Here is a 24,918-nt window from a genome sequence, read left to right as displayed (position 1 = left end):
CACTGTGCATTACTTCTAGTTTGCAAAGTAGAGGGATATCATTATTTACATCAGCTTCAAAGTGAGTTCAAAGTACTACCCAGCAGAGAAAACAGCACCGCATGGCTATCAAAACAACAAATGTTGCCAATTTGGGATAAAAATCCCTAATTAACTGCCTCTGAAGGAATGTCTGCAAGACACACTGGCTGTTGTGTAGTAGCAACTTTAAGTATACACCCAAATGCACTTAATTAAATAACTTAGGATGTGGCTCCAAAGTTAGGTCTGGTGAGCCAGCTGAGCTAGTATAAAAATGTAGCCAGCTGCCCAGGAATCAAAAGCTATATTAAAAAGACACCTATATACCAAGTATGTCCATCCCTCCCACACAGATGACAGGGTGACAACTTCTAAAATCTGTCCCTGGTTCCTTCTGGTGAAAGCTTCACACCACATCTGAGTCACAGCCTGCTATCACTTCCAGTAGTGCTAGACCAGAATGACTCTACTGGGGGACAGGGACTGGAAGCAATATTAGAGTATTAATAAGTATGTAACTTAGATCCAGGGACGTGGGTGGCGCTGTGGGTAAAAGCCTCAGCACCTAGGACTTGCCGATCGAAAGGTCGGCGGTTCGAATCCCCGCGGCGGGGTGCGCTCCCGTCGCTCGGTCCCAGTGCCTGCCAACCTAGCAGTTCGAAAGCACCCCCGGGTGCAAGTAGATAAATAGGGACCGCTTACTAGCGGGAAGGTAAACGGCGTTCCATGTGCTGCGCTGGCTCGCCAGATGCAGCTTGTCACGCTGGCCACATGACCCGGAAGTGTCTGTGGACAGCACTGGCTCCCGGCCTCTAGAGTGAGATGAGCGCACAACCCTAGAGTCTGGCAAGACTGGCCCGTACGGGCAGGGGTACCTTTACCTTTTACTAACTTAGATCCTGGTTATCAGGCGCATTTAACTTGGAACAGATACAAGCCAGCGGACAGCTAATAAAAAACCAAGGCAGCAGTTTTAAGATCAGGAAGTTTCTAAACCAAATATTCTAAAAGTCTGAACCAAATATGGCTCTTTTGTACATGTGCTATGTCACTGATCAACTCAGCTTTGGAATCAGCCTGCAGCTTTAGTCTCATCTCAGAACAAATTGCAGAGACACCACCTACAGGTGACCAGCAGAGCCTACTCAGGTCTACATAACTTGTGACCCACCCAAACGAATGCAGCCTACAAGTCACGTATTGTGGCATGCAAGTTGGCTTGAACAGTGCATCACTGCCACCCTGACGTTGGGAGGGTTGCAGTGCTACTCTGACCCACCACACTAGCTGCTGATGGAGAAACCTAATCCCATGCTTTGTTTTTGCAATGCCAGGAAGGCAACAAAACCAGGAGATTTACTGAGCCCCAGGTGAGCTGCTGTTGCATGGCCACTCTGCAATGCTCATATGGCTGGATCACATCATCCATGACAGATGGCCATCCAACCATTAGTTCTGTCTATCACAGTAGAGTCAGACAATTCACATGATTCTTGCACTTCAAGATGGCTTTTGGATCTTGTGGTAGAAATCTGCATTTCATCACGCAAGGTGGCAATATGTATCCAGCAAGGTTGATCTTGCGGAGCTGTGGTCATCAGAATTACTACAGGCTATGATATGAAACCAAAACTTAGAACTCTCTCTTCAACTAACAGGTAAGTAATTCCCAAAACGTGTTAGGCAGAAGCTATGCTCAAAATACCAAGGAACGAAAGGGACCCTGGCCTTTTGTACTGGCCACCTTAGCTACTCTTCTTAAGGAGAACCTCTTAAGGAGGTTCCAGTGGAAGACTCACATAAAGGAGTAAAAAATGGGCGGCAATTTCCAATGCTAATGAAAGGTGATCTGGTAGTATTAGGGCACAGGGAGGAGCTGGCAGATTTATTATTATTATTATTATTATTATTATTATTATTATTATACTCCACTGATGACAGCAGGTATCTCAGCGCACACAACTACAAACCTTACTACGTGTAACCTCACACAGCTCCATGTTCTATACTAATAAATTTCTCTCCCTCTTTTTTTAGACACAACCTCATCATAAGCCTGGGAAATATCAGGATAACTGAAACAATATCCAAAACTGCTTCTTGCTTACAAGTTGTGAAGATTCCTGTTTCCGGGTTGCTTTGCTGGTCTCCTTTGATAGCCACTAGGGACACAGTGTACTCAGAGGCAGGCTGCAAGTTCCTCAGCTGGTACCTGGTGACTGATGGCCCCACGGTGAACTCTTTGGGTTGCCCTCCTGTTGTGAGGCTCACAGTAAGCCGGTATCCTGCAATGCGGCTACGAGGGGGCCTCCAGGTCACCAGCACACTAGAGTCCGTCTCATTGACAAAACGCAGGTTAGTTGGGCCATCCAGTCCTAGAAGGGAAAGCCAAACAATCATTTTACATCTTCTTAGGAAGCCATTGTTCTTCACTCCTCCCCCCTAAACATATAGAGCAAGGCTTCACACAACAGTTGCTACTGCTACCACTAGTCAGTATTTATTTCATAACCGCGACCCCACATCTTATGCCAAAAGTTAATATCAGAACAGATAAAAGAAAGTACTTCTTCACACAGTGGAACTTGCTCCCAGAGGAGGCAGTGATGGCCACCAATCTAGGTGGCTTTAAAAGAGGATTAGACAAATTCATGGTGGATGAAGACTGCTAGCCACGATGGCAGCAGTAATGCTTTAGAATACCAGTTGCTGAGGACCACTGGATGGGATGGTGCTCTCCTGCTCCAATCCTGCTCCCTGCTTTCCTAAAGGCATCTGGTTGGCCTCTGTAAGAAGTGGATGCCATTGGACTGATCCAGCACACACTTCTTATGAACCACTGGAATCTGGGCTCTTATCCAAGTTGGCACAGTGCTTTGTACTTGTCCTGGATATTTAGAGGTATTGTAAAGGGGCGCAGGTACCTAATCTTCCTTCCTTGGGTTTGTTTCTTACATAAACACATACTGTGCCAACTATTGTACTGTTCCCCATATGCAGAATGTCTTTAGTTACAGCAATTAACAACCATGATCACAAAATCTACAGTTCTATCCCTTCATTGCATAGCAAAGAGGCAATACTTGAATGTTTCCAAAACTTTTAAAATAAATTGTGACTATAGATGTTTGTTGTACAGATGAAAAGGAAAGATCCATAGATTTCATAAGCAAGTATTCAATTGGTCTGAAGGACTAGTTATCTTGAAGGACTGTGGGGGGGGGATTATTCATTGGGAAATCTTGTCTGTTCTCTTTCCCCATATATTTCAATTATAGCACAGGATTTATGTGAATGTTTTTCAAAATGTGGTGTAGATGAAGCAATTCTGGCCATGATCACAATGAATGGAAATCACAGTTGCAGACACCTGTTACCAGCTCAAGCCATGCCTATTAAGAATAGCTGTACTCAGCACTACTACATTTGGGATCTGGTCCATTAATACGTGTTTTGAGTTTTACGAAGACAGTGGCTGTGACCAAGAATCCTTCACTAAAGGTTAGGTGTGAGTGCCTATGCATGTGCACAATATTTAATTCAACAGTCTCCGCCACCAACTCACAATCTCAAAAAAAGGAAGTCTGAAGTTCAGTTGGAAGGAACTCCTGAACCAGAAAAGCAGCTTTTGATAAAGAAATTCTCTTGCTGAACTATCCTGGCCACTAACGTCCACATTTCTAATTGTAAATAAATATTTGTGAAATATTGAGATATCTGGCAGGATGAGTTTGGAACAAATATATATAAACATAGTTAAAGGAAATTTACTTACTGGTTGTTTGTTCTCCAGTCAGTGGCTCACTTTCTGTGCCTTGTCCGAGGGCATAGACCTTGAAAACATAGGTTGTTCCAGGCAGAAGCTCTGTGACCTCAGCAAACGAATACCTAGTAACGGGCAGCCTCTGACCATGTTCACCAGGGCGGTTAACTGGGATCACTTCTACGCGATAGCCGGTCACAGCACTTTCAGGGGGGGTCCACATGATGGTGACTTTGACATCTGTGACTTCCACAAACTGCAAATCCTTGGGTGAAGGAATCACACCTAGCCAGAAAGATGCACAAAGCACACCCCTTACTGAACTGCAAAGTGACTGAAATGACAAGGAGGGGGGCTAACCTGGACCCCTATTACAACTGCCCTTTTCATGCTGTCACATTTTGAAAGCAGCTGCCAGGTGGGAATAGTTTAACTGTAACCAAAACTAAGTAAAAAGAATGCCCATTACATCCCACTACCATATCATAGAGGAATTGATATTCCCTTTTCCAACATCCCTCAAAAGTCCTTCCCATTGTGTCACTCAAGAAAACCAATCAGCTTCTGGTGGAGTTGGATGAATCCAGGAAGTCCAGTTCCTCTTTCACATTTGGAGGGTAGTATTGCTTTGGAGGGACATAGGCAAGAGCAGTGGAAATATAGTAGGCAGTACCTTCCTGTGGTGCTCCTGTGGTCGTCTTCTGAATGAAAATAGGAGAGCTCTCCTGATTCTCTTCCACAGCATAAATGCTAATATTGTATTGAACACCAGGCATCAAGTCACTGAGCGTCACCGAGGTAGCAGACTCTGGTAGGTTGAGTTCAGTACTGCTGCCTTCCACAGAAGGAGTATAGACAATTCGGTAACCTAAGGTAGCCAGAAATGCATGGTTAGCCCATGACACAGAAACAAAACCAAATGGGAGACATCTGCTTACCCCTATGTTGAATTAGCCACCGTTATTATTCAAGCCTTTATTTGATCCTGCACATTTCAGAAACTGAGGACTAGTGAGCCTGCATAAATTAAAATTTAGGAGGACTATAACCTTATGAATCACAATACTTCAGAGCCCTCTGTTTTTATTAGAGAGGCAGCAGGATTGAAAGTCACCTCCTGCATGCCTGAAATATATACTTTTTGGTGTATAAAGAGTTTAGTCCTCGGCTATATCGCCATGCGTTTGCCTCTCTTACAACTGAAGAAAAACAAAATGCACCAAAATTTAAAAACCAAGACAAGTAAATGAGCCAGACCTGTGATTGGAGCTTCTGGTCTGTTCCAGCTCACGACTATTGAAGTGTCATCAACCTTTTCTACATGGTGCTCAGGAGGAGCATCAGGTGCTGTTTAAGGAGAGAGAAAAATATGAAAGTCCAATGGCACAAAGTGACCAGCTTCAAAGGGAAAATATGGTAGCCTGGTGTCTTTCCTTGCCAAATATTGTGTGATCCAACATACCCGTTGTCTGTGTGGTGGACAGAATTAAATCCTGCTCTCCCTCTTCTGAGACCTCATAGACCTTGACGATGTAATTGCGACCCGGAAGTAAGTTGGAGATACTAACTGAATTGACTGTGCTTGGAAGATCTTTAAAAAGAACAAATGAAAACAGGGAATGTTTGTTATGTGCAAACAACCAACCAACCAACCAACCAACCAACCAGGATTCTAGTGCTACAATGCCATGCTTTGGTGTAAACCCCATTGAATTCAGCAGGAATTCTTTTGAAGAAAACATGTATCAGATTGGACTGCCCTGGGCACTTCTGAAAACGCCCAAAACCTGGAGTGAAACTCACTTGGCAAGAAATTAAGAGGCATTATCTGCCTGAATGAAGCCTCCATAGACAATTGTATGCAGTTTCAGAAAATTCTAAATAATTCATATATCTAGAATTATGAGACTTATATTTTCAATAGCAGAACAAAAGTTAGGCAGCAATCCTTAACACAGCTGGGAATTCAAAGGGACTTACTTTTGAGTAGACGTGGCTATGAGGACAACCATACTAGAGAAGCTTTATAGGCTGAAATGAAATTAACCCTATTTATGTCATCTGCGACTGATGCTCATCCAATCTTACCCAAGTACTTGGGCTCATCCCCATCTTCACTCAGCTCATATTCCACACGGAATCCGGAGACAGTGTCTGAAGCAGAAACCCAGGAAACCACAAAACTATTGGCTGTAATTTCTGTGATGGATTCCGAGATAGAAACCACAGAAGGAAGTGCTGTTGTTTCTCCTATCACATGAGTACCTGCAAGGCAAAATTAATATATAAGCAATAGTTTCATGGAAGGAAGGACAGGAGAAATCAAGAGCTATTGCCTTACATAGGCTTTGATTTTATGCAAAAGTATGTTTTGATACAGATTTTTAATACTTTTTTATTTTTGTTAATTAAATTGTGAGTTAAAACTGATAGCAAAAGGGCTGAACAATGGGGTGATTTGGGGGTATTTCTCTCCCCCCCCCCGAATGAAACCATGACATCAATAACCCCTTGCAACTTGGGGTGGGGTGTTCTTGGCTGGCTCCCTGACGGCAGAACACTCAAGACCTCTGGGTTGGTGATGGGTGTTGTCGTTGTTAAAGCACAGCAGTAGATTATTAAAAAAAAAAAAGTTTAAAGCTTCATTTATAAATCCTACATTGTTCTTTTAGCAAAAAAAACTGCGAAACCCCAGGGCTCTTGAGAAGTCCATAGGCAGCGTTCTAGGCAGCCTCACATTGTAAGGCCAACGGAAGACACAAACATGCACTCGAAAGGGAAGACCAAAGGGAAGCTATAGATTTTAAGATGTACAAGCAAATATGCATACCACTTGGCGACCTCTTACTTTAAGATAAGAAAGACCAGGGAAACAAATACAGTGGTGCCCCGCAAGACGAATGCCTCAAAAGACGAAAAACTCGCTAGACGAAAGAGTTTTCCGTCTTTTGAGGTGCTTCGCAAGACGAATTTCCCTATGGGCTTGCATCGCAAGACGAAAACGTCTTGCGAGTTCTTGCGATTTTTTTCCTTCCCCCCCCCTTTTTTCTAAGCCGCTAAGCCGCTAATAGTGCTAATCTGCTAAGCCGCTAATAGGGGTGCTTTGCAAGACGAAAAAACCGCAAGACGAAGAGACTTGTGGAACAAATTAATTTCATCTTGCGAGGCACCACTGTACCCCCTGCACCCCTCCACATAAGATATTACAGTGAAAAGTGAACCGCTTTGACTTCACCCACAAAAAAGTTCTGCATTTGCTTGTTTGCAATTTGGCAGGTTTAATCCATTGCGGAGGAGCTTGTGTGCCTATGAATCTCACCCACTTTAGCAAAAAGGTGAAAACTTTACAGCCATTTTTAGATTCCACATCTTAGTCAATGGCGAACACAGAGGTTTGTTTTATACGGAGGGTCTCAGAACCTGAAACAGATCAAAGTAGGGCTGGGCACACACACACACAGAGAGTGATATATCAGTATATCACAATGTTATACCAGTGATATGTGTCACAATGTTGAAAACCAGATATCGCCCAGCCCTAGATCAAAGCGGAGAAAGCACAGAGTGGCAGGGAAGCAGACTGGTATTTTTTAAAAATGCACAGAGACAAGGTGAAATATGAAGCTACTGGATACTGTTCTATGCCATTGCTATAAGAAATATTATGGCAAACAATACTGTAGAACAAAGGCTGGTCATGAGCTAGCAACACAGCAACTATCAGAAGTTCTGATATATGTCTGTTACCTGTTTCAAGACTGATATACATCAAAGTGAATACTACCAGCACTGCAAACCAAATTTCTTTATTATTATTATTTATTGAATTTGTATGCCACCCTGAACCTGGAGGTTAAGCATCTATCTTGGGAGAGAATGAAATAATACTTACTTGAAATAGCTGTGGTGCTAGAGGTGGTAAATTCAAAACGGGTGACCTCTCTCTGGCCATAGTGCTGAACACTAATAAGCTGCCCCTCATAAACGATACCAGGTTTCAGGCCTGAGATAGTGTAAGAATTATAATAGCCTGGGATGGTGGCCTCTTTCCACTTCACTCTAGAATTTTTCTAAAGGAGCAAAACACAGAGGATATTAGGACAGGAATAGGACAACAGAAGAAGTCTGTGTGTTTCCTTTATTATGAGGAAGATTCTCATTTGCTTCCATTTCTAAATATCATCTGCATTTCCTTTATGGGACAATGATATGGAAGGAGCAGGTGCTACTTAAAGGAATGCAGAACAAAAGCTTCTTTCAACACTTATCTCATGGACCAATCCATATTTTGAAGAGCAAGTGGCACAGGCACCATTTTGAATGCATGGTTTGTGATATATCCACTGAAATTCACACATGTCATGGGAGCCGGTCCAAAGACTTCAGTGAAAAGGCGGAATGTAAACCAACTAAACAAAAAACCAAACCAAACAGATCCTAGTAGTTCATATATGGCATATTCTTTTCCTCATGGTGCATATTCAGTCCCAAAATTGGCCAGAGAAAAATGTACACAAGGCTCCTGCAGTTTCTTTGTAGAAGAGGAAACTGTGTAGTTTTAGCTTGTGTGACAAGCAACACCTCCCGAAACTTTCTTCAGTGCAACTATTAAATGTGCAGGAGCACATGCCCTCTTCTTCATTTGGTCCCCAAACAGTCTTTAGCAATCTCTTTCATTAGAAGGCTGGATCTTTTGAAGTGCCTCTATGTAACCCCTTGGAGGCCTGACGTGCAACGCATCCGTTAACTGTTGCATGTTTGCTATTGCAGCAGGAGTGAGGGGAAGCAAGGAACCACTAGACTTCCATCTAACCCCATGAAGCTGGTGGCTCTACCCCAACTCCCCCGACTGAGCCACTCATTGCCAAATACATGATATTTGGGGCACTTTCTTGTTTCCAAGACCTAATCCTTGCCTCCCTTGGCAGCTACTTTGACACCATTCTGTTCATCTCAAAAAAGGTTCCTTCTTCGCTATACAACCCAGACTAATTATGGGTCATTGGGTGGATGTGATGGCACAGTACCACTCAGCCAATCAGATTTAGCTGCATCTCTTGACTTTGCTTGAAATGACGGAAAGGAACATATTCCTGTAACTATGGCAATGACATCACTGCCATTTTTACTGACTTCTGCTTAGGAAGCATCAGCCCAGTGATCACAGCAATGGAAAAGGCTTCCCTGTCTACCATGAACATTTTCACCAGTGCCCACAGTCCTCCATGCAAAATCCAGCTGCAAAATTGAGGATGGGTGTTTTAACCCATCTCATCCTCTTGATTTAGGCTAGGCCACCAACCTCGGCACACTTACAGAATATATAGATTGTTAAGTACTGAATTAAGCCTTAAGAGTAAAAATTACTTCTATTGTATTGCCATGGTAGATTGTAATAACAAATTTTCATCTGCTTGCAAGACTTCTAGATTCTTGGGACTAAGAAAAAGTTGTTCCACAAAAGAAACATGTGCTTACTGGTTTCCATCGGATGATGTACTTGGAAATGTGAGAGGATTCAGGTGCAACCCACTGGACAGGATGAGAATCAGGATTAATTGGGACATCTGTGATAATAACTTGGACAGGACCAGTAGAACCTAAAATATAATTTTTTTTCCATTAGTTTACTTACAGCTACATCTATGCATCTTTTTCAAGTAATTTTATTTTCGTATTTCCCTCCTGTCTCCAATAATCATAACCCACCTACATTGTACAGTAATATAAGGATTGTGTTCAACTTTTTTTTCTTTTTGGCAAAACACAACACAATCTTCAAGAGTTACCAGATTTTTCCGTGTATTACATGACCCCTATTTTGGGGGATTCAAATCTATGAAAATGGGGGAAGATGACCCCCGTGTATAAGATAACCCCTGTTTTTTAACATTCTTTTGGAGTAAAAAACCTATATATGGAAAAGTAAGGTATTCTTATGGTAAGATTCACCAGGAAATGAAATGTGGAAGCAGGTAAAATTCAAGTTTTTGTGATGTTGGCACATCACAAAAGGAGTGTGATATGGCTCCTGCATTACACATGCAAGGGCTTTCCAAATGTATTGCATTAATTTCCAAATCAACTCGCACTCAGAACTTATTGGTTCCCCTTTTCTCTCTTTTATGCTCATAACAACCAGGTGAGGTAGGTCAGGCTGAGAGTTAGTGATTTGCCAGGTCACCCATGAGCAAAAAAAGTTATTAAATTCACAGCCCCTGTTTTTCATTTTATTGATGCTCAACTCATTTTAACCTTCAGTTTGTTTGTTTTGTACCACCTGCATCGAATTTCCAGTTAAATGCTGATTCAGTACAGTTTCTGAATGAGTATATGGTGTTTAGTGAGCAAGACTTAAATCCCCACAGCACATCAGCAAGGAACTGTCTGGCTCTGTGGAACCCTCTGTTATTTTAGCAATTAAATTCTTCCTTTTAAAGAAGTTTCCCTTTGCAAACTTGTTTGGACAACTGTACAGCATACATACCTGTGGAAACTTCTAAAAGCTTCAATAAAAACAAGCCCCCTCCCATGCTGGGGCTAGCTTTGAAATGGTCTCAACTGCCAAAGAGATACTCAGGAACTCGGTTGTTTGATTTATCCCCACATTTTCCATCCATCGTGTATCTAAGAAGAGGCCTTGGCTACTATTCTGAGGGTACACATATTCCACATAACTCCTTGAGATGGGTTGTTGTAACAGTTGCACAAGAATACCAGGACTCAATTATAACTGCAAAAGCCAACCAGAGGAACCTGAGGACTTGTGTTTTCATTTCACATGCCTCAAGATGTGCTATTTCTCTCAGCAGAATACTATCACTTTGGAGTAGTGACACTCGTGCAGGCCACACTCCACCTCATGTTCTATGTCCTGAGTCTCACTGCTCAACCAGCCCCAAAATAAGTCTTGCTATTTTCAGGGGTGCTATCTCAGAATTGTTATCCTGAGGTAATAGAACACTGCCTACAGGAACAACGAATCCCAGGGTGCTTCAGCCCTGAATGCATACTGACCCTCCAGAGTCAACATTATTGTTCCTCTGGTGAACTGTGAATCCCACAAAGTATACGGTACTTTGTCACAAAGAAGGCCTAATCTAAGAAAATCAGTCCTTAATTTTCCATCTACTACTGCCCCTCAAATAATGTTAACTGGCAGCAGTCATAGGAAGAGTCAAATCCAGTTCTCCAGCTTCCTGTGGGAACCATCTTCCATGTGAACAGTTATAGGAATTGTTTTGTGCAACATTGTTAACTGCCTTGAACATGCCAATGGAAAAGCACGATATTACTCAACAAATGAATAATCTTGAGTGGGGCTGTGAAATTGGTCTGGGCTGCATCTCATTCAACATTTACTGTTCCCATCTCAGTACAAAACATACATATTTTGCAACAGGTGGAACATAGTGCATGCATGTTTAAATGTATGCCACTTTCTACTACAGAATTCCTAAAAATGGAACCCAGTTCTTTCCTGATTACAACTTACTTTCCCCAAGAAAAGTTTGTGTTACTATGCCATTCTCAGCTGGTGCATTCGCTTAGTAGGCAACATCTTACCTTCCACTTTGAGAACATACTAGCTCTGGGTGGTTTGGGTCAGCACATGATAAGCACATGATGAATGGAAACCCTGCCTTGCAGTGATAGGATTTAACTACCTTTTAGAACTTTCTGGCCATATAATCTTGCAGCCAAGTTCACTGACCCACAACAAAGCAAGACAGCAAGACTGTCTAGGTCTCCCCCTAACAAAATACTGTATATTCATCACTGACTCAGCCTGGAACAGAGGTGTCTTTTGTTCCTTCATCTTCAATGGTGCAGGATATGCAACTATGATTGAGTTACACACAAGTCTTCAGACAGAGCTCCAGTCCAAACTCAAACCCTGTCTAATCCTATATCAGCAAAAAATTGGGAAGAAAAAAGACACACTTCCCAAAGCAAGTCTTGCAATTCCAGGGCTATAATCCCAGAATCAATATGCGGAAGCAATAAACTCCTGCTTACTCACAAGTTATTTATTTTATGGGATAACTAGGCCACCACCTACCACTAGGCACTGTTATGCTCATCCATAAATTTAAAAGCTCGTAAAAACAAAGCTGCAAATGCAGTTTGAAAGCCCAAAGGTCAACTCAACAGCCTCTCTTATCAATGTATGTGCATAAGGCTGGAGCTGAACAAACAAACTCGTATCAACCACATCTATGCAAAATTCCTGGAACTGGGTGATCAGGACAGTTCAAACATTTTGTTCAGAGAGCTGGTCATGCCAGGTACTAAAAGCTATCATCCTTGCCACGAAGCTGTTAGAAGCATAGAAGCAGCCCCACCAGGAGAAAAAAAAGTATCTAACACTGAGCTTCAAAATCCATTAAAAAAAAAAAAACCACAGTCTGGACAGCTAAAAGAAGGAAAGGTGTGTGCAAGTAAAGAGTAACCATTGCCCTGAAAATCAATATGGTGAAGAGGCAGCTGGAAGGATGCTAAAATGATAATAATTTAAAAATCACAATGTGAATAGTATAGAGACCCAAATGTACAATTCAATGGAAATAACATTAAAGACATGCAGGTTTGTTTCTTGTAATTCATGGGACACATGTTTTGGACCTGATTACTTTCTAACTTCTCTCTCTTACATTAAAAATGTGATCAAAACCATAAAAGATAAGATTCTTAGGAAACAGGATTCTCTGCAAGAGAAAAGGGTCTTATGCAAAGTTCTGCTCACATGGAATCACTCAAAACAAGAAAACATGCTCAAAGGATACATACTGGATCCTTTAAAAAACAACAACGGGTTGTTCATCCCATAGCTTCCTACCTGTGTATGCAGTCAAAGGCTGGCAGTGCCACTCTCCAATGCCACGCCCATAACAGTAGCACTGATATCTGACACCATGAACGTGCTTCTCCCACGAATCCCCAATCTGGTAAAAGGTCTGGCTTTCAGAATCTTGGCACTGGTCTGGAAGCAGAAAACCAAGTGGGGAATGTGTGGTTATTTCACAGAAATTTCAAGTGTGGGGTTCTTCAGGCTTACAGACTCAACACTCCTGTCTCCACATTTCCATGTGGCCCTTTGAAATTCCCATATTTCCCCCCCCCCAACCTCTTCACAAGAAGTGGGGTTTCAAAGTGGGCCCAGCTGGGGCTTCTCCATCTGTTGCAAATAGCATAGCCTTGGCATGTCTTTTAGAGGGGCAAGCCACCAGGATCCACTTCTCACTTGAGTCACTGGCCCAGGGTTGGAACCTTATCACCAGCAGGTTCCTGTGCCTGAATGGAATGAATTCTGTTCAAAACCTTCCTCCTCATGCGCCTCCTGGCGCTCTTCCCACCTATTAAGGGAAGGTCACATGCCCAAGGCCAGATAGAAAGACTATAGCAGAGAACCCTTCAGCACAGCTATCACACAACTTACCATTATTAATTCTATCATGCAGACTGAAAACTAAAGCTGAGAGGAAAGGATTTAGTCAAGGAGTCTGTGGCTTTCGGATGTAATGTCTGATAAGTAGGACACATGTGCCACAAATAATTGTGTAGAAGGGAATCGTTTCGGTGGGAGCAGATTTACTCGTATTTCTCTAGGATTCTATTATGAAAATGTGAAAGCAGCAAATAGTGCTTTAGATCGTTTATTTAGATTGTTGTATTCTCTTATTCACTGCCCCTGTAATTCCAAACTATACTATTAGGAGCAGAGTTTTAAGTGGAAAGTAGATTCTGAAATTCCAGAATACTCAAATGAGCCTTAATCATGTTGCTTCACATTTATCTTAGTGCATTGCAGATGGGAGCTTTATTAATAAGTTTTACTAGGTGCTAACTGCAGGAATCCCCCCCCCCCCAAAATGCATGGCAAAGATGGAAACAGCCCATTTTACAGAACTTTCTAACTCATTTTCAAACAAAACTCCCTTTTCCCCCAAGGAGCCATTTGCAAGAGCCTCGCATTTACTAAGCTGCAAAATGTGGTTCAGTAAAACCTGCACAGATCTATTTTAAATGAAGAAGAACTTAACCACTAGGACTTTATAAATGCTTGCCAGGAAAAACATTAAAGCTCCCCAGGGATTAAATAATCAGCTATCAAACACCCAGGCCTAAACATGCAAACAAAATTAAGAATGTTTTTTTGGTCAGAAAATAGCCATGTGTTCATTCTTAGAAATAGTCTTAGCTATGACCAGGTTCAAGAGTGCTGTTCACACAATTCAAATCTTCATTAGTCCTAGCAGAGTACAGTCAGCCAAATAAAACAGGCTTAGCCTCAGGTAAGATAATATTTGCTAGAACTGGCTTTGAAGCTCTTTTGGTTCAAGAGACTAGAAAAACTTCATAGTGAACATTTCAAACTGTGTTCCCATATGAGGAAATGCTATGCTATTGGGGCTTTCTAGTTTGGAGAAAGGTGAGTAAGAGGGTGGATCGGGTCAAAGAGAAACCAAAGTCATCTCAAAACGTTCATGGGAGTAGTTTTAAAAATTATTACAATTTGCATCTTTGAAAATTAAATGCTATGGCCCCAATTCATGGGCAAGCAGGGAGATTTGTGTATACTACAGGCTTATAAGCAACCTACATTCAAATGCTGTGAAGAGGTGGTATATACTAGTTACATTAGCAAAGTTTTAGGTAGGCAGTATTTGGTAACAGATTTTTGTAATAGTTTTACAGAGAATGCAGCCTTTAAAAGATGGAGTGATGTGACTTTTAACATCAAATGTAGCTTCACTCATTTATTATTATACCTGCTATCAAATTGGGGTTTGGCAAAAGCCTAACTGTTCATTAAGTGCTTCTCCTTCCCCCTCTCTCTGGCTCTCGATATTTCAGGAAGTTCAGTTGAGAATGGACTTACCTACAGGATCACATTTCCATCTTCCCCGACCTTGACCAAAGCATGTACAGTTCAACATGTGTCCTTCCTCATGGCGTTTGTGGAAGGTCTGGTTTACATCATAGGTGACCCCATCAACTATACACTGGTCTGTTTTAAGATACAAGTACAATATTTGTGCTATTGATTACTTTGAACAAATACAGGTTACTGAGCTCTCACCCGATTAATGGTGCTTTATTGTGAAACAAGTTGCACAAGTTTTTCCAAAGCACAGCAAAGTCACCTACAGAGAATTAACCAATTTTCACATAAACAAAGAAAACTATAGGTTTACACAATCAGGTTAAAATACCCCCTTGCTCCACAAGCTTGCATTTTTTTCTTGGCACTGAGATTCTGATGCGAGAAATAAAATCTAGACAATATGCAATTTCTGTAAAGGGCTCATTCTCTAAAACCCCTTAAGTCTCTGACCACTATCCTGCTATTTCTTCTACAAGGCTATTAGACATCAGGCAGCAAGTACTACTACTAAATATAGTGAGTATTATATTTGGGACAAAGGTGCTTTCTCTCTTGCTTCAATCCTTAGTCTTTGTTTAAAAACCAAGCAGGCTAAAGAGAAGAAATAGAAACAACTGCAAATCCAGTCTATGGCCTTGCACATACCCATACAGACCTTTGACCTGAATATTAAAGAAAAGCAAGTTTTATGGGTGCAAAATAGCTGTATGCATCACTTGCATCCTCACCAGCCTTATAATCTCCTTCATGCATACTGTTATAGAACCCTGTTTCATTCGATTGACTGAAATGCTAACAGCTGACACCCTAATGCAGAGCTGTGAATTGACCGTATTTCATCTTTAGAGGAAAGTGATTCAGGCATTTAAACCCCACCCACCGATGCTGCACAGCTTCCCTGCCCTCAACATCCAAGTGCGGAGAATGGACATCTACAAAAGGGAAAGACACTCACAGTATCTCCGGTGGTCAACTCGTGTGGAAGTCCATGCAGAGGATTCCCCCTCAACTCAGTGTGCGGACTGAGGAAGTGGTGCAACAAATGGGCTGCAGCCAGTGGCACCCCCCTACAGCCCCTTTTTCTCACAGAGCCAGTTGCATGTGAAGGGGCTTCTGCTCACCCAACACTCTTGTTTGTGTGTATGTGTGTTTTAACATTGGTTCTTTCATGCTATAATTACTCTCAGTATCAGTCTTCTAGGCCTGGGTGATATATCGATATATCACCCAGGACTGGTATGAGGGGCAGACCCCAATAATGGTTTAACTCAGTGAAACTGCTGCCACTCCTGAGTCCCTCCAGGGCCCAGTGTGCTGAGGGAGAAACAGCTACAGCTGGGTGATAGAAGCAGATATCCTGCTGAGTAAAACCACCATCGCAGTCTGCCCCTCATGCCAGTGCAGAGGGAGAAACAAGCTGTATCGCTGGGCTCCCTCCATCTTTGGGCAAGGGTGTGTGTGTGTGTGTGTGTGTGAGAGAGAGAGAGAGTGTGTGTGTGTGTGTGAGAGAGAGAGAGAGAGAGAGAGAGAGACAGAGAGACAGAGAGACAGAGAGAGAGAGAGAGAGAGATGCCTCTTTCTCCTGAGAGAAGGAGGTTGCTTGCCCGCCAACCCGCCCATGCCGGTGAAGGTGGAAGAAGTCCTGCAATCGGAGTCTGTCAGGCTCTATCATAGGATGGGCTCGCTTAGCTGTGGGGCAGGAGCCCTCCTACCCCCCAGCTGAGTGGACCTGGTTCAGCTGCTTTGGCCCTGACCAGCAAAGCACTGGGGACAATGCATCTTTTTTCAACATCACAGTATATCGGCAAAGCATGATGTTTGGCTGGTGATACACCCCAGTGTTGGAAACCTAATATCGCCCAGCCCTGTTCCCAATTTCTTTACAAAGGTTTGAGGGGGGATACTGAATTTCATAAAAAGACTGAAAAGCCAACACAATTCAAAATCTTAAAATGTATTTTGCTTTCCTTCCAACACCAATCCCTCAGGTATACAGAATAACAACTGGATCTCCTAGTGGCAATAAAAATCAGCTTTAATTCTGAATCACCACTTCAGTGGAGAGCACAGTAGTGACACAGAAGGGCGAGCACAACTAGAGATCACTCTAAGCCTACCTACACTTTGGGCAACACTAAGACAGGGAACTGGGAAGTTATGGAGCTACATAACGTGCCAAAGAAAAATCAGGAACAGACTGTCCCCTATAAATTATATTCCATTTCAGCAGCAGCTGGAAGTCTTCTCTCCACCCTGTTTCTTCTAAACAGTAATCCACTGGTGTGAGGCAAATGCAAGATGATGAAATGTCTGCACTCTCACCTTCTTTTATTTTTCTTTCATGCTGTCTAAGCACTTCTCTATCCACAGACTCAGGAACTTTCAGTAGAATTTCCTACCCAGTTTTCCTGTAGATTAGTGATTCCTCCTCATCCAAGGAAGATATCACTGAAGAAGAGAGAGTAGCTCCACACTCGTCCTTCGGCACATCACTACCAACCAAACTAATCTGGGAGTGGTGTCTACATGGTACCAAAAGGGTAGATACAGGAGATCCTTATACTAAAGCGCCTGAGATTCTGTTTATGCAAATTAGTATGCATGCATTTCATCTGCACATGCTTTATCCCATTTCAAAGGGAATGTATTATATTTACTCAGCAATTCTTTTCTTTTTTCAAGGTCAGAAGTCTGAATGCTGGCTTTGGGCACCATCCAGCATTGGAGTACAAAGCAGCATTTGAGAAGCCAGAAGATCAGCCTGAGATCTCATATGGCAAAGCAGCAGAGAAATGAGTGCAGGCCCACTGCCATGCCATATTGTGGAGCTGCTGCAATTGACACCATCCCAGCAGACTGGCAAAGGACCACCAGCGTCCCCTAAACTTCCACCCCTTCATGGTGAAGCCAGTTTGGCACTGCCTTGTGCTGAACATCGGATTTCCAAGCCCAGCCTCATGCTCTCCGGTGGGCAACCGCAAGGAGACAAAAATGGTCTGTACCAAGCCTCAAATGCACAAATGGTAAAGAAGGATTCAAGAAGTTTGTGTGTGAGATTTTTGTCTCACAGCAAATGTCTATGTGTCTCTAGCGATTTTCAGGAACTGAAATTTTCCACCAGAGACTACTAGACTCCTCATAAGATTTCGCTCGGGAGAGCAAAGGGCCTTGCCCATTATTACTCATAGCTGCACTAAATGCCCTGAGTTTTGCAGGGATTCCCTCAATTCCCAATGAAGCCAATGGAATAATGCAATCTAGAAATTAATAAAGAATTAAGAGAGCTTTACCATATCTGAAGAAAAGCAATGACAAACCTAGACAGCATCTTAAAAAGCAGAGACATCACCTTGCCAACAAAGGTCTGTATAGTTAAAGCTATGATTTTCCCAGTAGTGATGTATGGAAGTGAGAGTTGGACCATAAAGAAGGCTGATCGCCGAAGAATTGATGCTTTTGAATTATGGTGCTGGAGGAGACTCTTGAGAGTCCCACGGACTACAAGAAGATCAAACCTCTCCATTCATAAGGAAATCAGCCCTGAGTGCTCACTGGAAGGACAGATCCTGAAGCTGAGGCTCCAAGACTTTGGCCACCTCATGAGAAGAGAAGACTCCCTGGAAAAGACCCTGATGTTGGGAAAGATGGAGGGCACAAGGAGAAGGGGACGACAGAGGACGAGATTGTTGGACAGCGTTCTCGAAGCTACCAGCATGAGTTTGACCAAACTGCTGGAGGCAGTGGAAGACAGGAGTGCCTGGCATACTCTGGTCCAGGGGGTCACGAAGAGTCGGACACGACTAAACGACTAAACAACAACAACAACAAAATCATATCTGAAGATTACCTACCCCCTTGCACCCACATCATATGACCACTCTAGATTAATCCTTGTCATACAGACTGCAAATGGCCGTATCAAGTTGAGCATACAAGCAGAAATGGGAAAATACCTCTAAGCTGAGAATAAGCAATGCAGGTCCACTCTCCACGCCCATTTCCCATACAAGTGCACCTCATCATATGGCCCATGTCATGCTGTTTGTCCCACTGGTCTCCAACACGGTACATGACTCCATCATTGGTGGTACAGATTTCCTCATGAGCTGTTCAAGGAATAATAAAGAGTGAGGTTTGTTTGTTGGGGCCTATGTTTGTGTATGCCATACCTCATATTAAGCAAAGAACAGTGGCAATCTTCTTTTTCGAACAAACAATTTTGTTAAAATATTTGAACAAATTTTCATTCTGTCTTACTGATTCCATAAGAGTTTTGATATCGATGTGTTTGCTAAAGTTGTAATGTAAAACTATTTCAGCAATGCATATCAAATGAGATTAATTTACATTGGGAGGGGGAGGCAATTTGGAATTTACAGCTACTGCTGGAGCTTGAATTAAGGACAAGATGCATTCCCACAAGGTTCTAGATTCCAGAATGGAATATTGGCTGAATATGATTGAGGCTAATATTTATAGACAGCTGCTGAGGCTCAATTAGTGATCTTTCAGCATCACATAGACAAAATTCTTTCACAATCTGCAAAGAATTAGAGCACCAGTCAAACATCTTAGTACTGGACTCTCACTAAATATATGTTCAACATACCTGCCATGGGACAAAATCCAAATTTTTGATCAGCATCATAGTTTGGGGTGGTTCCACACCACTTCATACTGTCTCTCCGTCCCTCAGAAGTGCAGTCAGTGTAATTCTGGTTGTTGTAGAGGAAGGGGAAGTGGCACAGGGCTCCATTGGAGTTACCACCACGTGTCTGAACCAAGACTGCAAGACAGAAATAGCCATTCATGGAAGTGGACATTGCAAAGCCTTATCTTGACTTCTTAGCATGACTGCCATTCACAGAGACCCATCTCCATAACATCATAATATCCAGGATAGTGGTGTTTTTGATATGTCACTTCAGAGTATGCAATTTGCTGCAATACAGAGTCTTTGCTCTTAAGAAAGCTTGATTTGAATTCCAGCTCAGCAGGGCATTCCTTACAGAGTCCTAATCCTACTCAAAAAACCTATACAGAGTTACCCTCAACTAAGCACATCCCCCCAATTATTATGTCCATCACTTTATTAGTTATGTGATTAAGTTATGTTCTTTCTGAAGAAAAATTTAATAAAATATTAAAATAAGTTTGTGAGAAGACTTCATGTATCCTCAGATACAGCCTTTGGTTCCTACACAGGGTTGTTGTGAGGGTGAATGGAATAAACTTGCAAAGCATCTAACCAATATGGTCTATACTCTTGTTAAGTTGCGAAAGCAGTCCTCCATCTGTACACAAATGGTTTTCTCAAAAAAAGTTCCTGGCAAATGTGAAAACCAAACTCTGCTCTCAAGAGTTGAAGCCAGATAGGACTCCTGCTAACCCAAGAATGGTGAATCTAATACAGTCATCATTTTCATTCCCTGATGCTTCAGAAATGCAGCTGATCCTCAGGCTTTTTTTTAAACAGGGCCTCATCTATGCTCTAATCCAGAGACTGGGTGGGAAAGATAAAGACACATCGCTGGAGCACTGGGAAACCAGAGCACTAAGTGTGCACTAAGATGTGCACTAAGAGACATCTCTCTGCTCTTTTAATTTTTGATTTTTTCAAATTTTACAAAACATCAAAAAAAAAAAAAAAAAGCAAAGCAAAGCACATATCCTTTGACTTCTCTCCCACCCCTTTGTGGGTCCTTATGTTAGAATTATCCCCCCTGCATCTCCTTTATACTTCCAATTTTTACTAATCCTTAATTATTCCTTATTTCAATTCTTTAGCTACAAGTTTACATCAAACCTGCTAATGAATTTAATTGTTTGCAATAATTTTTTTCAAATAAACTATATATTTTCCCCATTTATTAAAAGTTAACTCTTCCTGGTTTTTAATTCTTCCCATGAGTTTTGCCATTTCGGCATAGTCTATTAATTTTATCTGCCATTGCTCCTTGGTCGGGGCTATATAACATCTCTCTGCTCTTAATCATGTAAATAAAGGAGAGGGAGAGGGGGATAAATGGCTATTTTAAGTTGGAGCTTCATCATAGTGCAGAAGTAGCTGCTAGGGCAGGGCAGGGACAAATTTACTCAAATCCTGGAAAATCAGTGGGATGGTGGGCAGATTGCCTGAGAGCAGAACGGCTCTCTAAGCCTTTAAATAAGACCTTAACTTATATCCCTAATTACAACCCAATGGTTTAAAATAGTCAGTAAGACTAGGCAGATGCTTGTGTGGTTCTATTTTAATTATTCTTTCTCCTCTTCCATGTGGACCTTGACATGGCAACATTATAATCAATGCCACTCCCAGTTGCTAAAGGAAGCTCCTTCTTTAAAAAGATCAAAGTGGGATAAAAGTAGGTGCAGCATGAAAGTAATGCCCCAATTTCTGGCCACAGAGTAGGCAGGCACATGAGAACTTGGTTGTATTGAGTCCGGTATGTTGTTGTTAGCAGCTGTTGTTACTTTTGGAAATGAAAGTAATGAACGAACATTAAGTAAACAAAGGAATGAAACTCAGAAATGATGGGGCAGCAGGGCTTACCTGACCTTTGTATTGGCTGTACATTGCTGCTGGTTGTATTGCTGCTGTATTGCTGCTGCTTGCTGAGATGGAGGTTGAGGAGGAAGACCCAGTTGCACTGGTGGAAGCACTGGACTGGTTTTGCTGGTGCATTTGCACCATGCCAGTCTTGCCTGCTACCTCACTCCTCTCCCTCCCAGTAAGCAGCTGACCACTGGTCCTGTCCGTGTTGTGTGCCACCAGCTATTGCAGTTCTTGTTACTAGAAAGCATTGCCTGAGCTCAAATGCTTCCAGGGCTTTTTATTGCAACTAAAAGAGCTAGGAATATACTCATTTCAAGTAAGAAGGCAGATTACTAGTTATCCAAAGTAAGTATTAGATTATGCACAGGAGAACACATTTTACACAGATCATGACATTTACAAGCTTTGATTTTGATTAACAATGCAATCACATCAGTTCTCCCTTTCATGTGATCTTTTAACCAGTGTGCTTATTTATTTATTTAGGTATTATATTCCTTTCCTGCCTTTCCTCCAGGGAGCTTAAAGTGATGGATATGGGTCTTCTCCCTGCTTCCTGCCCCTGCACCTTATTCTTACAAACCTGCAAGGCAGTGAGCTGACAATGTTTCACGGTCATTCAGAGAGCTTCATGGTCAAGTGCATATTGGAACTGTGGTGTCACCAGTGCTAGTGCAATACTCTATAAACACTTGTGCACCTTGATAGCCTGTAATGGGGGACTGGAAACTGGAAACTATAGTAAATTACACCAGCTCAGCTGCATTAACAATGGAAATAAAAAATGGAAGAAAGACACATTGTGGAGCAGCACCGGCACATTAGCAAACAAGATCAATTAACTGAGAACCCTAAAATCTGGGGAGAAATTCAGATAAGGAGACTCCAGCAGGCATCCTTTATCTGAAGCACTTTAGCACTGGGTGTATTTCTTTTATATAATGGACAAATCAATTGTTTAAAAGCATTAACATCATTTGGACAGGCAGCTTCTGCCTTGGTATTATAAAGCTAGTAGCTCCACTCCCTGCTGCACTATTTCGCTCTACAGGCAGATCCCTGCTATAATGCAAATTTCCCTCCCCATCTCAGAGGCAAAATGCTTTGGGGTGGGGGTGGGGGAAAAGGCCACATAAGACTCAGGTTCTGTTTGCTGCTATATATGGCAACCTGGCTGCAGATTCAAGATCTAAGGAGTGACATCAGAGCATTGCACTGATCATACTCATGAGGCATCTTTCCCCTCAAGCCTAATATGGACATAGGTCTTGGTGGAATTTGAAAAAAGAAAAAGAAGCCAGTCAGACAACTACAGAGAAAGGGCCCTGGATCCAGGATGCAGAGCTCTATTCCAACTATCAGCTTCACTTCTATCCAATCTCCTTCCCCCACAAGACTAGAAGGAGCAAACTGCCATCGTAGGGGCTGGGGTATTCTTTGGGAGGGGAGGGTTGTTGCTGCTGGTCTTTTGTATCTTTACTTTTGAATTTGCTGTGATTTATGTGAAAATTGTTCGGCTTGGTTTTGTATTTGTTAGTGTTTTATTTATTGTTTATAATTACATTTTATGTTGTAGTTATGTAATTTTATGTTGTAAGCTGCCCTGAGCATGCTATGAACTGTGAAAAGGCAGGATACAAATAAACTATGTACGTAACTGCACATGCACATATATTCTAACTTCACATACTACCCCTTGTGCAATTCCAGGAACCAGCTGATGAGACACAGGGCAGAAGCACATGAGTGAAATTAGAGAGTAATTTCCAAACATTCCTTAGCCAATCATTCCTAAGAAGAATTCTCCAACCCAATCTCTGGAAGTGCAGTTTTCCCAAGAAGAAACCAGTTGTGAACCTGAGTGGCAGATTCATTTATTTAGATTTACATTCTCTTCAGACTATGGTCTGACTGCCAGTAAACTGGTGAGTCATGTTACTGTTAATTCCAGTCTTATAAAATGGAACATGCAGAATAAATAACCCTCCTGTGGCTATTTGGTAAGGACAAGAGATCTGAACCTAGGTTTCTGGTACAGAAAAATATTTTCTCTACTGCACTGAACTGGCTCTATTATGAGATCGTTATGATTCAAATCCTACTTCTCATCCCGCTCTACCAACACCCACCAGACTTTTATATTCTGTATTTCTTGCATCTTCCTCCATCCTCACAAGTCACGTTAGGGGAAAAACAGTCCATTACTGAATTCAGTGGAGCAATGGCAAATTTCAGTTAATGGGCCTGTGCCACTGTGGACAGTGCTAGCCTCCCAAAACCTTATTTCTCCCAAGTATGTATTCCTTTTAAAGAATTTTACCATTTTGTTCTGTGCAGAAAGAGTATTTCTTGTCCTGATCGAAGTCTGAGGTTGTGCTGCACCAGAGAGTCCCATCAGTTCGGCCTTCAGAAGTGCAGGAGTAGAAAGTCCTCCCATTATAGGTGAATGGCAAGACACAAGGCTCCCCATTGGCGTTGCCACCGTAGGTTTGGGTCACAGCTTTAGAAACAAAACTTTGCATCATTATCCTATCATCTAACCACAAATACAATGCAATGCAATGTCTTCCTTAACAGTGAGCTTTTTTCTACTTTTCCCTTTTTCCTACAGCTTGAAGCTATCATAACTTACCCTACAGCACCATCCAACTGTTGTATTCAATGCTCTTCTATTCTCCTCTTTCTCTGAGGAGAGATGTTGAATGGGGAGGCTTGCTTCTCTAAACTATGATCACATCGTAGCAGTAAGTGTTACATGGTGACTTAGGCATGGTAGTCAAAGGAGATCAAAGAAATAGGCAGGGCAACTCAGTACCTTTACATGATCCAGTTGAGTCCTACTGCGGTCGGTAGCAGTGAAACAGCTACGGTGTGACTCATTCTCCTAAGGTGCGCCAATCTTTAAAAGACCTACCTCAATCAAACCTAGCCCCTACAATTAGTCTCAAGTATCCCTAAGTGATAATCTTTTATGAATTTGAAATGCCCCGTACCTGTTTCCTGGCAGCTGACTCCATTGCCCAGACAAGTACACAGCATATGCTGGCTCCCCTGTGTCTTCAGCCATTGCATCCCCCAAGAGTAGACCATGCCATTGTCAGTCATGCAGTGCCCATATGGAGTAGGCTGGGACTGAGGTTGGTAGAGCGCCGTTCGCACATCTGTGATGGTAGCAGACGCAGTTCCTTCAGAGGAAAGTGTGATAGCAATTAAACCCTGCAGTTCACATTGCATAAAGCCAGGGCTGTCCCTTGATTAAATCATCTTTGCCAGTTAATTATCTCCTTTGAGTCACTTAATCAACCAATTAAAGTTTCATTAAATCTGCAAGATTTGAAATGGGGAAATAAAAGTCATTAACTGTTCAGCCTATTTTGTTTTTAGAACACGTTAAAGAAAAAGTAAAGGCTTCTCCCCAGCATGTGGTATTCAGAGGCACCTTTGCTTCTATTCCTGTGTCCAACTTCCTTGCTGGAACAGACCAAGGGTTCTTATCTTCTATGTATTTTGGGAAACGGTTTGCCCATTTGTTCTGTGTGTTCAAATGCCTCTCCAGATATATTGCCATGAGGGTTCTCACTTTTCATCAATGTTGGGACCCCGGCTGTTGTTCTGAATCAATATGGCGGTCCAAAATGTGACTTTGGCACAATGAGTTCAAAATATGCCAATTTGGAGACCACTGAAAAT

The 24,918-nt window shown here is 42.2% G+C and overlaps 1 protein-coding gene across 8 annotated transcripts in view; it reads right to left on the bottom strand.

Annotated features, from left to right (window-relative positions):
- Positions 1-24,918, bottom strand: part of FN1 (fibronectin 1) — a 74,418-nt gene that overhangs the window by 35,170 nt on the left and 14,330 nt on the right. For all 8 annotated transcript variants that reach the window (XM_081850673.1, XM_081850674.1, XM_081850675.1 and 5 more), the window contains exons 7-20: positions 24,222-24,413; positions 23,549-23,728; positions 19,282-19,458; positions 18,626-18,778; positions 14,667-14,795; positions 12,624-12,767; positions 9,263-9,384; positions 7,677-7,854; positions 5,873-6,049; positions 5,247-5,375; positions 5,042-5,131; positions 4,458-4,652; positions 3,797-4,069; positions 2,130-2,396 (exon numbers count right to left, since the gene is read on the bottom strand). In XM_081850673.1, coding sequence (XP_081706799.1) covers positions 2,130-2,396; positions 3,797-4,069; positions 4,458-4,652; positions 5,042-5,131; positions 5,247-5,375; positions 5,873-6,049; positions 7,677-7,854; positions 9,263-9,384; positions 12,624-12,767; positions 14,667-14,795; positions 18,626-18,778; positions 19,282-19,458; positions 23,549-23,728; positions 24,222-24,413 — 2,406 coding nt within the window. The remainder of the gene's footprint in view (positions 1-2,129; positions 2,397-3,796; positions 4,070-4,457; positions 4,653-5,041; positions 5,132-5,246; positions 5,376-5,872; positions 6,050-7,676; positions 7,855-9,262; positions 9,385-12,623; positions 12,768-14,666; positions 14,796-18,625; positions 18,779-19,281; positions 19,459-23,548; positions 23,729-24,221; positions 24,414-24,918) is intronic.

The sequence above is a fragment of the Podarcis erhardii genome (assembly GCF_964252035.2).
Source record: "Podarcis erhardii genome assembly, chromosome: 1".
In the NCBI taxonomy this organism is placed as follows: Eukaryota; Metazoa; Chordata; class Lepidosauria; order Squamata; family Lacertidae; genus Podarcis; species Podarcis erhardii.
The sequence above is the reverse complement of the archived record's forward strand: the minus strand, read 5'-3'. Positions and strand labels throughout refer to the sequence as shown.